Here is a 13,973-nt window from a genome sequence, read left to right as displayed (position 1 = left end):
AGCCAATGCTAACTAGCTTAGTAGAAAAATGGCTTATTTGCCAGAATCTCACAGTATCCCTTTAAACCTAGTCCTAGACTAAATGTTTCTCCATTTAAAGTGCTTCTTAGTCAAAGATTCGACTGTTCCATCGAGCCTGCAGTACCCATAACTGTACAACAAAAGATCACATACTGTATAGCCACTAGTCTGTTAACAATGATAACTCAGAGATGCCCAGAAGACCACTGAGATGTTACACTGGGGTTAAATGCTGTAGCCTACCTGAAAGGTACATTCATACTATGAATGACCCAGACTATGAAAGATACAATAAGGATATGATGTAACGCATGGATGGCACTGGCAAGCGTCAACCACACACAGATTAATCATGCAAGCCACTGTGCGTAGAGTACATGTCATGAACCTGTGAAAGCTAGGCATGACACATTTACAATTCCAAATAATATAGGTAAAAAGCACAATAAATGGGATTGTGAATCATAACACACATGTTCAACTACACTGAGTGTACAAAACATGGACAAGAGCAACATGGAATATTACTCTTTCCATGACCAGGTGAATCCAGGTGAAAGCTATGATCCCTTTTTGATGTCACCTGTTAAATCCACTTCAATCTGTGTAGATGGTTAAAGAATGATTTTTAAGCCTTGGGACAATTGAGACATGGATGTGCAAGACAAAATATTTAAGTGCCTTTGAACAGTAGGTGCCAGGTGCACCAGTTTGAGTGTGTCAAGAACTGCAACGCTGCTGGGTTTTTCATGCTCAACAGTTTCTCATGTTTATCAAGAACGTTCCACCATCCAAAGGACATCCAGCCAACATGACACAACTGTGGGTAGCACTGGAGTCAACATGGGCCAGCATCCCTGTGGAGCACTTTCGACACCTTGTAGAGTCCATGCCCCGACCAATTGAGGCTGTCTGAGGGCAAAAGGGGGTGCAACTCAATATTAGGAAGGTGTTCCTAATATTTTATAACCTCAGTGTATACCATGCCCCAAACTCAAACACGTTTCTATTCTTCCCATTTGCAGATTTCCTTATAGGCACATCATCATGTCTACAGAATCTCCCAGCTCCACGTGTACTCACAGTGCCAACAGGTCCCTGACAACCACACCAGCCCCTCAGATCTCCTCCCTACGCACCTGTGAACCTTCAGGGTCCTCCCTCCAGCAGATGGTGCACTCAAAGGTACCACAATCCACTGAAAACAGTTTATTTTACAGTTTCACCCAGAAATACTCCAGATGGAAACACTCCCTCCATTTTGAATCAACCCAAAGCCATGCATGCTTTACCTATCTCATCTCCTTTCCTGCACCTGCATTAGGCTGCTGTTCCTCCAGAGCTAATTCCAGAATCCACATTGTGATCTTAGTGCATAAGCCCATAGCTGTTTGACTAACCAGACCTCGGTTCAAGTAGTATTTTTTGGTTCCATTGGTTGCTTTTCATTGGTAATTTTCATTGTGACAGATACATTATTTGAAAGAAAATGAATACTATTTGAACCCAGGTCTGCTTGCAACATGGAGAGAATCTAAGTGAATCTGAGTGAGTGAATCTAAAAGGATTTATAAACTGGGTGGTTTGAGCCCTGAATGCTGATTGCCCCCCCCCCCCCCCCCCCCCCCTCCGCCAAAACAGGCATGATGTGTTTAAACCCAAATGATGGGTGCGCCCCAAATAGCGCCCTTTAGGATGTCATTTGGGACACAGGCAATGCCAGGAGATAAAATGTATGTGTTTCTTAGCTATTCCCTTGCATTGTTTCATTGTTTCATGCAGATGCCACCCAGGAGATTCTGGATGTTGCTAAATACCCAGCTAACAATTTGTATATTAATCTCTCCTCAGTGTGATGAGAGCAGTTCTGTGTCATTTACCACTGCCCAGCGTGAGAAAGAAAGCGCCACCTACAGACAGAGAAATGCCGCTGCAGAGACCTGCAGGAGGCACAGCATTGATGGAGCCATGGTAACACAGAGTCAAAGGTCAAACTTAGGGTCAGTGTCAGCTGACCGCTTCCACCCCTACCATCGTCAGTTCAGCAATGGTGGGGTTGCCACGGGTTGCCTGGCCCCTGGTCCCCCTGGGTCTCATCCCTTCATCTGTCTCAGAGAGGTGGATGCTCCAGATAGCTTCACAGACACATACACATCTACCAGTGAGGAACAGACATGCTGGGATCCATACAACGGGAGTTTCCAAGCTTCCAGACTGATGGTATGATACAGTGATACTCATACTCTAAATGGCTATTCGTTCATAGTACACGCTAACAGCTGAACTGTAGTACCATACCCAAATGTACATGGCCATTGAGGAGAGCCCCACCCGTAAGCAGCTCCTATACACACACACACACACACACACACACACACACACACACACACACACACACACACACACACACACACACACACACACACACACACACACACACACACACATCACAATGATACCAATGCTGCCAATGAGTTTCCTCAGATTTCATTACTTGTATAATGCATTTATCTTCATTCATTCCCTTTATTCAACACAGCACTCTTACCCAGAACCACTGGCTGCACCCAAGGAACCTTCCTGCTTCCTGTCCCAAGGCTATGCCTCCTACAGCCCGCTAGCCCCACTGAAGCAGGTGAGTGGGCAGGACCAAAGCACAGGGGGAGGGTTTAACTTAAGGGTGAGGTTCTTAGAGGAGCTTAACTCAATAGGGTGGTTTTGGTAGGCTATAGAGCGCAATAGTAATGGTGTCTTTTTGTAGGCACTAACTGAGGGGGTTTTGTAGGATTTTTGGATAAACACAGAAAATAAGGTCTATGGTAACACGGGTGTAGGAGATCTTATAGTATATGTTTTGTTCTATGAGATAATCATAATCTGCTAACGTTAAAAAGTTTGAATTTTGATGCATTTATGTAATCAAAACAAGCACACAAAGCACTTAAAGACTTCATAATTCATAAATGTTCAGTTAACTGACTAATATTCTCTCAAAGAACAAAACTAATTTCTATTTTTAGGACTACAAACTGTTGGTGTGGGTGGAATTTTGGTGCTGTATAGATTGGTTGACAGAAACTACCTACGGTACTGTATATCTTTCCTATTAGGTGTGTATTCTACTGTATATCTTTTCAAGGGTTAGTGCCACTCTGCCAAATAACTTGTCAAACACCTTGCCAAGGAAAATAACCCTTGAAATAACCCTTTGCCAACAGGGCTTGGTTATATCATACCGTGAACTTGTAACAGTATAGGGTTTGCAGAACACAGCTGTGCGGTTTGGAAAAACCTCACTGTGTACTCACTTTGTTGCTAAAGTAATACAAGTTCTGCTGTAACAATGTGTGTATGTATGTATGTGTTTGTGTTCTCTCTAGTTCTCACCAGGTGTGTATTCTACCAGTGGAAAATCCAAAAGTTCTCAGTACTCTCTCCAGGGCCTCTCCACTCCAACCCATCAAGACAGTAGCATGCAGTCCCTCTTCCCCAAGCCCATCTACTCATACAGGTGAACATGCTACTTTGATACTCCATACATGTGCATAAGCACAATCTATTACCAATCAGTACAATCAGGTTTTGGAATTTGGTGTAACATTAATTATATATTAAAGACCTTATTAAATCAAGACCGTATTCAATCAAGACCTTATTCAATCCAGACCTTATTCAATCAAGACCGTATTCAATCAAGACCGTATTCAATCAAGACCTTATTTAATCAAGACCTTATTCAATCAAGACCTTATACAATCAAGACCTTATACAACCAAGACCTTATTTAATCAAGACCTTATTTAATCAAGACCTTAGTCAATCAAACCCATTTCTCAATATTCATTACTCTTATTTCTATGCATGTTTGAAATAATGGTGAAACAAGGTGAAACAAAAGAATTTGAACTGTAAGCATGTCAGTTCTTTAATAACCCCCAAAACCAGTTTACCAGTTTAGATTGAAAGGGAACCAAAGTATATATATTTGGTGTTCAGCTGTGATTTCAGTCAGTTTTCAGTCAGTGAGGTGGATGGAGGGGGTGTGATGTGTGAGGTGGATGGGGGGGGGGGGGGTGAGGTGTGAAGTGGATGGGGGTGTGTGAGGTGTGAGGTGGATGGAGGGGGTGTGAGGTGTGAGGTGGATGGGGGGGTGAGGTGTGAAGTGGATGGGGTGTGTGTCAGGTGTGAGATGGATGGGGGTGTGTGAGGTGTGAGGTGGATGGAGGGGGTGTGAGGTGTGAGGTGGATGGGGTGTGTGTAAGGTGTGAGGTGTGAGGTGTGAGGTGGATGGGGGTGAGGTGGATGGGGGAGTGTGAGGTGTGAGGTGGATGGGGTGTGTGTGAGGTTTGAGATGGATGGGGTGTGTGTAAGGTGTGAGGTGTGAGTTGGATGGGGGGTGAGGTGGATGGGGGAGTGTGAGGTGTGAGGTGGATGGGGTGTGTGTAAGGTGTGAGGTGGATGGGGGGGTGAGGTGTGAGGTGGATGGGGGAGTGAGGTGTGAGGTGGATGGGGTGTGTGTGAGGTGTGAGGTGGATGGGGTGTGTGTGAGTTGTGCGGTGGATGGGGGTGTGTGAGATGTGAGTTGGATGGGGGGGTGTGTAAGGTGTGAGGTGTGAGGTGGATGGGGGGTGTGAGGTGTGAGGTGGATGGGGGCTGCGTGAGGTTTGAGGTGGATGAGGGGTGTGTGAGGTGGATGGAGTGTGTGTGTGAGGTGTGAGGTGGATGGGGTGTGTGTGTGAGGTGGATGGAGTGTATGTGTGAGGTGTGAGGTGGATGGAGTATGTGTGTGAGGTGTGAGGTGGATGGGGTGTGTGTGTGAGGTGTGAGGTGGATGGAGTGTGTGTCTGAGGTGTGAGGTGGATGGAGTGTGTGTGTGTGAGGTGTGAGGTGGATGGGGTGTGTGTGAGGTAGATGGAGTGTGCGTGTGAGGTGTGAGGTGGATGGAGTGTGTGTGCGAGGTGTGAGGTGGATGGAGTGTGCGTGAGGTGGATGGAGTGTGTGTGAGGTGGATGGGGTGTGTGTGAGGTGGATGGAGTGTGTGTGTGAGGTAGCCCATGCCCTAGATCTACATTGGTTCCACGTACATTACCACTGCCTCTTATTCAAATCCACTACAGACTATCTACCATACTTATTTTCTGATGTTTTCCCCAGAGGCTGAGTTAACATGATAATAACAACTTGTTATTAGTGTTTTGTGGATGTCATCATGGATCCTTGTCATGAATGATGTACATTCTTAGAATCTTAGCTATCTGTCCCCATAGGAGAACCCTTTTTGGTTCCAGGTAGAACTCTTTCTACAGGTGGTTCTACATGGAACCCAGAAGGGTTTTACCTGGAACCAAAAAGGGCTCTATCTGGAATCAAAAATGGTTTTACCTGGAACCAAAAAGGGTTCTCCTATGGGGACAATCGATTAACCCTTTTGGAACCCTATTGTAAATGTAATGAATAAATTTCACTGTGATGTTAAATAATATAATATATGTTATCATATACAATAATAATATAATATTGACTACAACTGATTGACTACACTGACTACAATGTTTGTCTTCAATCCATAGCATTCTGATCTTCATGGCTCTGAGGAACAGTAAGACAGGGAGTCTCCCGGTTAGTGAGATCTACAGGTTCATGACTGAACACTTCCCCTACTTCAAGGTACAGCAGGAGGACATTATGTCTTCTCACTGACCCAACAGTCATCTCTGTGTCTTCATAACTCTTTCATTATTCTCATCCTATGTATTTTATCTGTGCAATGTCACAGGCAGAGTTGTTATAACCATTGCTATACATCCTTGTATGAACTTTGCTGATAACTCTGCTGATCTTCAATCCTCTCACATCTGGCGATAAGCCCTTTCTTGAAGGACATGGAGAGGGAGAGAGAGAGAGAAACCATATATTTTCTTTAGAGCCTCCATAGATGAATGATGAATGATACTATAATAGTGTATATAGATCCAACGGTGTGCCAAAGCAGAAGCAGCCTTTGCCGTAGACTAGCCTCATCCCCAGCCGTTTGTTAGGCATCATCAACCCCTACCTATTCTATAGATAATACAGGCGTGGCCTCAAGGACCTAGTCAAAAGTAGTGCACTAGGGAACAGGGTGCTATTTGGAACTCAGCCTGTGTTTATCGAGGCTAGCCGTGGGCCACCCCGGCTGATACCCGTTAGGGCTCGATCTGTGTCTTCCCATCCATCACGATGCTTATAGACCCATGAAGTGGTTGGCTGTTTGTTGGCTGTCAGTCTGGCTGGCTATCTGGCCTGCTGTCTGTCTGTCTGTCTGTCTGTCTGTCTGTCTGTCTGTCTGTCTGTCTGTCTGGCTGGCTGGCTGGCTGGCTGTCTGGCTGGCGTAGGAAGAGGAGGAATGTACAACATGGCACTGCAACAGCTTTGGCTCCTCTTCAGTCGAACATACTGTAAGACCTATGACTGAGAGACTGCCTCTGGGGTGTGTGTGTGTGTTTGTGTGTGTGCGTGTGTGTGTGTGTGTGCAATGTGGCACTACCCCTGCTTTGGTTCCTCTTGACTTTTGACTTGATTTTTAATTACTTTTAACTCCTATTTCAGTAAAAAGCTGAGGGTTGGGGCTGGACAGAGCTATGGATGCAAAGACTGACCATCCATGACATCACATTATTGTTTAAGCTGTATATTGTTTATTTACATTGAATGTTTACAAACAGTGGAGTAAAACAAGCGTATATGTTGGGTTCTGAACTAACTTCTAAGCTATATTCTTCAAGGATGAGTGGGTAAATATCATTAATTGACATGTCAAAAAATGGATGCATCAATCGCAGATAGCCCCTTTAAGAAATTCATAAATATGTTAAATATACTTCAATGTAATTCCTTGATTATTTACATAGCCACAAACTATACAGTAGTATATAAAAATTGAACAATTAAAAATTGGAGGGGAAAAAAGTATTCCATGGAAAATGAAAATACTGTTACTGTACATTTCTCCTCTCCTTTCTGTCTCTCAGACGGCTCCAGATGGATGGAAGAACTCGGTCCGCCACAACCTGTCTCTGAATAAGTGTTTTGAGAAGGTGGAGAATAAGATTGGCAACTCTTCCCGTAAGGGCTGCCTGTGGGCCCTCAACCCAGCCAAGATAGAGAAGATGCAGGAGGAGCTACACAAGTGGCGCCGTAAAGACCCCCTCACTGTCCGCAAGAGCATGGCCAGACCAGGTACTGTAGGTGGTCCATACATCACAGACCAGGACTCCCCTTAGACCTGGGCTATGTTTTATTTGCGCTTCCTCAAAGTTCAGATGCCAGAGTTTTAATGGACTGTAAGCTTGGCAGTCCTCAGGTCCATCATGGGATAAATGACACCCTAAACAAGATGGTTCTATGTTATTCAGAAAGATTCAAGTACAGCTTGTGTTGTTACAGACAGGGCATGTTACCTTGGAGACCGAGCAACACCAGCGTTCTGGTGATTCTATCCACTCAGCCTTTTTGGCAGCTATTACAGGAGATAAATGTAAGGTCATCTCAATTTACCCACAGTCTCTCTCTCTCTCTCTCTCTCTCTCTCTCTCTCTCTCTCTCTCTCTCTCTCTCTCTCTCTCTCTCTCTCTCTCTCTCTCTCTCTCTCTCTCTCTCTCTTTTCTCAGAGGACCTGGATCGCCTGTTGGGGGAAAGACCAGAGAATCTGAAATCTTTACCCTTTTACCACCAGACCCCACTGGCAAGATCCACCACAAACTACGACCCTACCCCTTCCTCCTTCACTTCATCCCAGCCTCCAGAGCCCTGTCGCCCTCTCCAACGTCCCCTCTACCTCCACGTCCCCCCTTCCACCCTGACAGTCAACCAGCACCCCCGCTACATGTCCCCCACCACCCCCCACCCCTTCTCCTTCTACTCCCCCTGCGGACAGCAGCCTCCATCAGGTATCCCTCCCAATGTGGGTACCTTGGGTTCCCCCTTGGCGGGGCAGACACCCTCCAGCTGTAGCGCCACCATACAGGCAGAGTATGACGTTGGGCCCAGGAGCATGCAGGAGCTACAGCTAGAGGGAGATGCTAGTAACGATATTGACATGCTCAACCCCAGCTTGACTGACCTGCAACTCCACGGTGAGAGAGAGAGAGAGAGTGAGAGAGAGAGTGAGAGAGAGAGAGAGAGAGAGAGAGAGAGAGAGAGAGAGAGAGAGAGAGAGAGAGAGAGAGAGAGAGAGAGAGAGAGAGAGAGAGAGAGAGAACCATATTCAGGAATTATTTTTATACAATCTACAAAATGTGCAACCCTGTTCACTCTCCTCTCAGGTTACTTGTGGGAGGAGCTGAGAGAGGACAGCCTGGCTCCTGATTCGCTGGTGGCAATCAGTCCCTCTCCGTCCCTCTCATCTTCCCAGCCGACACACTTCCTCCTGGGGTCAAGTCTGAGGAGCACCTGTCCTGTCAACCAGACATCAGAGTTGATCTCTGTCGGTCTGGGGAAGGAAGAGGAGGAAGATGAGGAGGAGATGGACGGAGGATGTGGAGGTCTATCAGACCTACATATTAATGGACAGTACCACACAGCCTACCCAGGTGTGGAGAGTTTAGCTGGTTACCTCACTTCCATGGGGAACACCCCCATACCTTTGCTTTGAAGGCCAGGAATAGGGCTCCCTTCGTGAAATCTCACCAAGACCTTCCCCCTGGACCTCCAGGACAACTCAAGACTGGGGTTGTGAAGGTCAAGACTTATCACAATGCAGCAATGAAACAGTGACAATATTGTGCACAGTTTGATCACAATCAAACATCATATTTTGCTTTGCTTTGAACCTGTAGAGCTTGTTGGCTCAATTTGTCTACAATTAGCCTGAATTAAATCTGTGAGTGAGTAGGGGTTCAGGTTTTATCACAATTGCGTTAACAATATGTTTTTATTCATATCATTGACTGTGGCTGGGTCAAATTCAAAACTTGACATTCATGAGAATTAATGGATCCAAAAGCTCATGACACATCTTACTGTTCAGTGATTAGGAGTAGAGTGCAGTACCACCTAACTTCACACAAGATGGCAGCAGAGAGCTGTAGGGACTTATTTAATGGAACGTTAGAGTTGTTGATAAAAAATACAGCGCTGGTGACATTTCTTCCTTATTCTACACTACAGAGAATCATATCTGTTCTACACAACACATTTCTATGTTGAACATTTTGTGAAGTCTCTTTCTCCTGAATAAGCCCCCTGTTGTGATATGTTCCCGCTTTTTCAATTTGCATTTTATTCAGTTTATGGCGACAAGAGATGATTCAAGCCATCTGGTTTTAAGCTCAAAGCTAATGAATGTAATTACAAAATGTGTCTTAACATATTGCTGATACGAAACAGGGAACATACTCACTGTTAACTCAATTAATTTTCTTTCTAGAAATAGTTTTCCAAGCTTTCTAGCTAAAATACCATTGAGGATGGAAGTCAATGTCAAGGCAGAGCCGGACAACTGTTCTCAGACCTTCCTCTGGTTCCTATAAGCCCTATCTAATCATTTAGCTTCTATAATTATGAAAAGGAATAAGGTGACATCACCTTACCAGGAACATATTTCGAGAGTGTATTTTAGTCATAGCATGTGTGAAAAGGCCCTTTTTCTTGTATGGAATGACTGAGTGTATAGTAAACTGTCTTTGATTTATAGCGCTTAAACTGATTCATGATTTGATATTCTAGTCTAGACGTCTATCACCATCACAAATCTTTCCAGACATTGTAAAACAACCTTTGTTATAATTGGCTGTTCCCACATATTGTAGCTGGTGTCATTGTTCTACCATCTTGGGTATCAAGTGAAAAAAGACCACAAGTCGCATTTCAAGACTTCCCCAAAAAAATCACATATATTTATTTCTCTGAGTGGCATTTCAACTGTCCAAACTTTACATCATTTTAATTTACAATAACCACATTTCTTATAAATACATCTGCAAATCTCTTGAGACTAAATATGTGCTGGATATCAAAATGAATATCTGGTTTTGAGTTCATATATGACTATCCTTCGCCTACTTTTAACTCGTCAAAGTGGCTACTTAAAAAAATACTTTAGAAGATAAAACTATGAGTATACATAAATAAACACGACTAGGGTTGCAAAATTCCAGTAACTTTCCTAAAATTCCCAGTTTTTCCAAAAATCCATGTTGGAAAATTCCTGGAATCAGGCTGGAATAAGAAATCCAGGAATCCTCCAAAAGGGACTTCAGGAAAACCAGGGAATTTTGGAAAAGCTAGAATTTTTCCAGCCCTAAATACAACACATTCACATTAAAAGAGTACCTGTCCCATTCTACGATGTACTGTACGCTAATGGCATTCAACTGGTTTCTACTGGCATGGTGATCAACAAAGAACCTCATCAAACGGTAGTACTGTTCCTTTCAGGGACAACGTGTCATTCAGAGCTAATGGCTATTTATTAGAAATTCAAGAAACTTTTTTGACTTTCTTTAAGAGTAAAAAAAAGTAGCAGAACCCTAGTAGAAATATATAGGTTCTGCTTGCCTGACTAGAATACATGTTTTGATGATGTCAGAGAATTGTGTGTCTGTGTCACTCGGTAATGCGACAGACAGCTGGTCTGTCTGTCTGTCTGTCTTTCTCTGTTGTTTAAATAGCTACAGTACCAGTCAAAAGTTTGGACACACCTACTCCTTCAAGGTTTTTTCTTAATTTTTTTACTATGTTCTACATTGTAGAATAATAGTGAAGACATCAAAACTATGAAATAACACATGGAATCATGTAGTAACCAAATATATATGATATATTTTAGATTCTTCAAAGTAGCCACCCTTTGCCTTGATGACAGCTTTGCACAGTCTTGGCATTCTCTCAACACGCTTCACCTGGAATACTTTTCCAACAGTCTTGAAGGAGTTCCCACATATTCTGAGCACTTGTTGGCTGCTTTTCCTTCCCTCTGCGGTCCAACTCATCCCAAACCATCTCAATTGGGTTGAGGTTGGGTGATTTTGAAGGCCAGGTCACCTGATGCAGCACTCCATCACTCTTCTTCTTGGTCAAATAGCCCTTACACGGCCTGGAGATGTGTTGGGTCATTGTCCTGTTGAAAAACAAATGATAGTCCCACTAAGTGTAAACCAGATGGGATTGCATATCGCTGCAGAATGCTGTGGTAGCCATGCTGGTTAAGTGTGCCTTGAAATCTAAATAAATCACTGACAGTATCACAGCAAAGCACACCCACACTATCACACCTCCTCCTCCATGCTTCACGGTGGGAAACACATGCGGAGATCATCCATTCACCGACTCTGCGTCTCATAAAGACACGGCGATTGAAACCAAAAATCTCAACATTTGGACTAATCAGACCAAAGGACAAATTTCCACTGGTCTAATGTTCATTGCTCATGTTTGTTGGCCCAAGCAAGTCTCTTCTTATTATTGGTGTCCTTTAGTAGTGGTTTCTTTGCAGCAATTTGACCATGAAGGCCTGATTCACGTAGTCTCCTCTAAACAGTTGATGTTGAGATGTGTCCGTTACTTGAACACTATGAAGCATTTATTTGTGCTGCAATTTCTGAGGCTGGTAACTCTTAAAGAACTCATCCTCTGCAGCAGAGATAACTCTGGGCCTTCCTTTCCTGTGGCGGTCCTCATGAGAGCCAGTTTCATCATAGCACTTGATGGTTTTTGCGAATGCACTTGAAGAAACTTTTCTTGAAATGTTCTGCATGGACTGACCTTCATGTCTTAAAGTAACGATGGAATGTCGTTTCTCTTTGCTTATTTGAGCTGTTCTTGCCATAATATGGACTTGGTCTTCTACCAAATCTTCTGTATACCACCCTTAACTTGTCACAACACAACTGATTGGCTCAAACGCATTAAGAAGGCAAGACATTCTAGAAATGAACTTTTAACAAGGCACACCTGTTAATTGAAATGCATTCCAGGTGACTACATCATGAAGCTGGTTGAGAGAATGCCAAGAGTGTGCAAAGCTGTCATACTGGAAAAGGGTGGCAACTTTTTTAAACACTTTTTTGGTTACTACATGATTCCATGTGTTATTTCATAGTTGTGATGTCTTCACTATTATTCTACAATGTAGAAAATAGTAAAGTAAAACCCTTGAATCAGTAGGTGTGTCCAAACATTTGACTGGTACTGTAAATGTCAATGAGATGAAGTGCAGATAAGCAGACACTCTCTCTATCTCTCTTTCTCGCTCTCTACATTTTTTCTGTCTCTTCTTTTCTCTCTTTCCCTTTCTCTTTTTCTCTTTAGCTGACTGACTGAGAACACACCGACTAGACATTCAATCTCACTCATTGTTACTGGCCCTTATATACTGTACTGGTTGTGCATTTATTTTGTCTAGATCAGGCCACATCAGATGTCTAAATCAGGCCACATCAGTGTCCCATAGCGAAGGTCTGAGTGTGTTTATGTATGCTAGACTGTGTACACATCTATAACACTCTCTATCAGACACAGAAAGTTGAGAGGTCATTGCAAGAGACTGGGGTAGGGGATTGCAACTAAGGGGATAACAAACAATGGGGGAATTCTGATTGGAGAAATAAAGCAGTTGAGAGTGCGAGGCTGTCCATTGGTCCTGTTGCTTGTCACCTGTCAGTCCGTCCATACGTCTCTCCGTTCGTCATGTCTGTCTGTCTGTCTGTCTGTCTGTCTGTCTGTCTGTCTGTCTGTCTCTCTGTCTGTCTGTCTGTCTGTCTGTCCATGGTCCTATGGAGGGGTGGGTTAGAGTTGGAGTTGGAGTGGGTCTAGGTGTCTAGGGAAGTCCTGTGCTCCTACGGACTCCCACTGTAGGAGTAGTCTGCCTTGTTGTGCATAACCAGCTTGTTGTCCACAAAGTAGAAGCTGTCGGACTGCGTTTTGTATGGGTGTAGGATCATCTCACGCACTGAGGAAGAAGAGGAAGGACACGTCAGAGTGTGTGTTTGAGTGAGTGTGTGTGTGTGTGTGTCGAACTGTGTCGTATGGGTACAGGAAGTGCGTGTATGCATGCGTGCTATGTCTGTGTCTCTGTTTCTACGTGTGTCTATACTCACTGATGTCCTCTGATAGAGGGGGGAACTCGTAGATGTGTTCGCAGGTGTTCTTGCTGCTGGGCATACAGAAACCAAACTCAAAATCAAAGCTCTTGAGGAGCCGCTCTCTGAAGTAGTGCCTCTCAATCATCCTGAAGTTGTTGATGGGCATGTCTCCCACTGTGAACTCCACACTGTGTCAGAGAGGACAGGGGGACAGAGCGATCTGATAAACTATTGGAAACACACTTACACATCATTTGTTTGTTATAGTTTGTTGCAGAACCAAAGTGTAATTCCATGTTTCCTCATTTCCCCCTCTACAGTAGCCCTTTCTTGCCTTCAAATGACTAGTGGCCTTGTGTGGAATGTTATTCATATTTTTCATAATTTCATAATAAACATTAATTTAAATAAACAGCAGAAAATCTGGTGCTTCGATGCCAAACTTTTGCTATGTTTCAGTCTTCTGTGATGTATACAAAGTGTAATATTGGGATAAAAACTCCAAATGTGGGCCTCCCGGGTGGCGCAGTGGTCTAGAGCACTGCATCACAGTGCTAACTCTCTGGGTTCGCCCCCAGGCTCTGTCGCAGCCGGCCGCGACCGGGAGGTCCGTGGGGCGACGCACAATTGGGCTAGCGTCGTCCGGGTAAGGGAGGGTTTGGCCGGTAGGGATTTCCTTGTCTCATCGCGCTCCAGCGACTCCTGTGGCGGGCTGGGCGCAGTGCGTGCTAACCAAGGGGGCCAGGTGCACGGTGTTTCCTCCGACACATTGGTGCGGCTGGCTTCCGGGTTGGAGGCGCGCTGTGTTAAAGAAGCAGTGCGGCTTGGTTGGGTTGTGCTTCGGAGGACGCATGACTTTCGACCTTCGTCTCTCCCAAGCCCGTACGGGAG

At 44.4% G+C, this 13,973-nt stretch overlaps 2 protein-coding genes across 2 annotated transcripts in view; one reads left to right on the top strand and one right to left on the bottom strand.

Annotated features, from left to right (window-relative positions):
- Nucleotides 1-1,068: 1,068 nt before the first annotated feature.
- On the top strand, nt 1,069-8,775 carry LOC129831579 (forkhead box protein N1-like). Its single transcript, XM_055894933.1, has 9 exons — nt 1,069-1,206; nt 1,873-2,241; nt 2,561-2,656; nt 3,402-3,532; nt 5,592-5,688; nt 7,032-7,239; nt 7,671-8,135; nt 8,325-8,591; nt 8,714-8,775. Exons 1-9 carry the CDS (start codon nt 1,069-1,071, stop codon nt 8,773-8,775), a joined length of 1,833 nt encoding a protein of 610 aa, XP_055750908.1.
- Nucleotides 8,776-9,865: 1,090 nt separating this feature from the next.
- Nucleotides 9,866-13,973, bottom strand: part of LOC129832073 (protein unc-119 homolog A-like) — a 33,345-nt gene continuing 29,237 nt past the window's right edge. The window contains exons 4-5 of the mRNA XM_055895815.1: nt 13,098-13,270; nt 9,866-12,949 (exon numbers count right to left, since the gene is read on the bottom strand). Coding sequence (XP_055751790.1) covers nt 12,837-12,949; nt 13,098-13,270 — 286 coding nt within the window. The 3' untranslated portion in view covers nt 9,866-12,836. The remainder of the gene's footprint in view (nt 12,950-13,097; nt 13,271-13,973) is intronic.

This window comes from Salvelinus fontinalis, chromosome 33 (assembly GCF_029448725.1).
Source record: "Salvelinus fontinalis isolate EN_2023a chromosome 33, ASM2944872v1, whole genome shotgun sequence".
Taxonomy (NCBI): Eukaryota; Metazoa; Chordata; class Actinopteri; order Salmoniformes; family Salmonidae; genus Salvelinus; species Salvelinus fontinalis.
The sequence above is the reverse complement of the archived record's forward strand: the minus strand, read 5'-3'. Positions and strand labels throughout refer to the sequence as shown.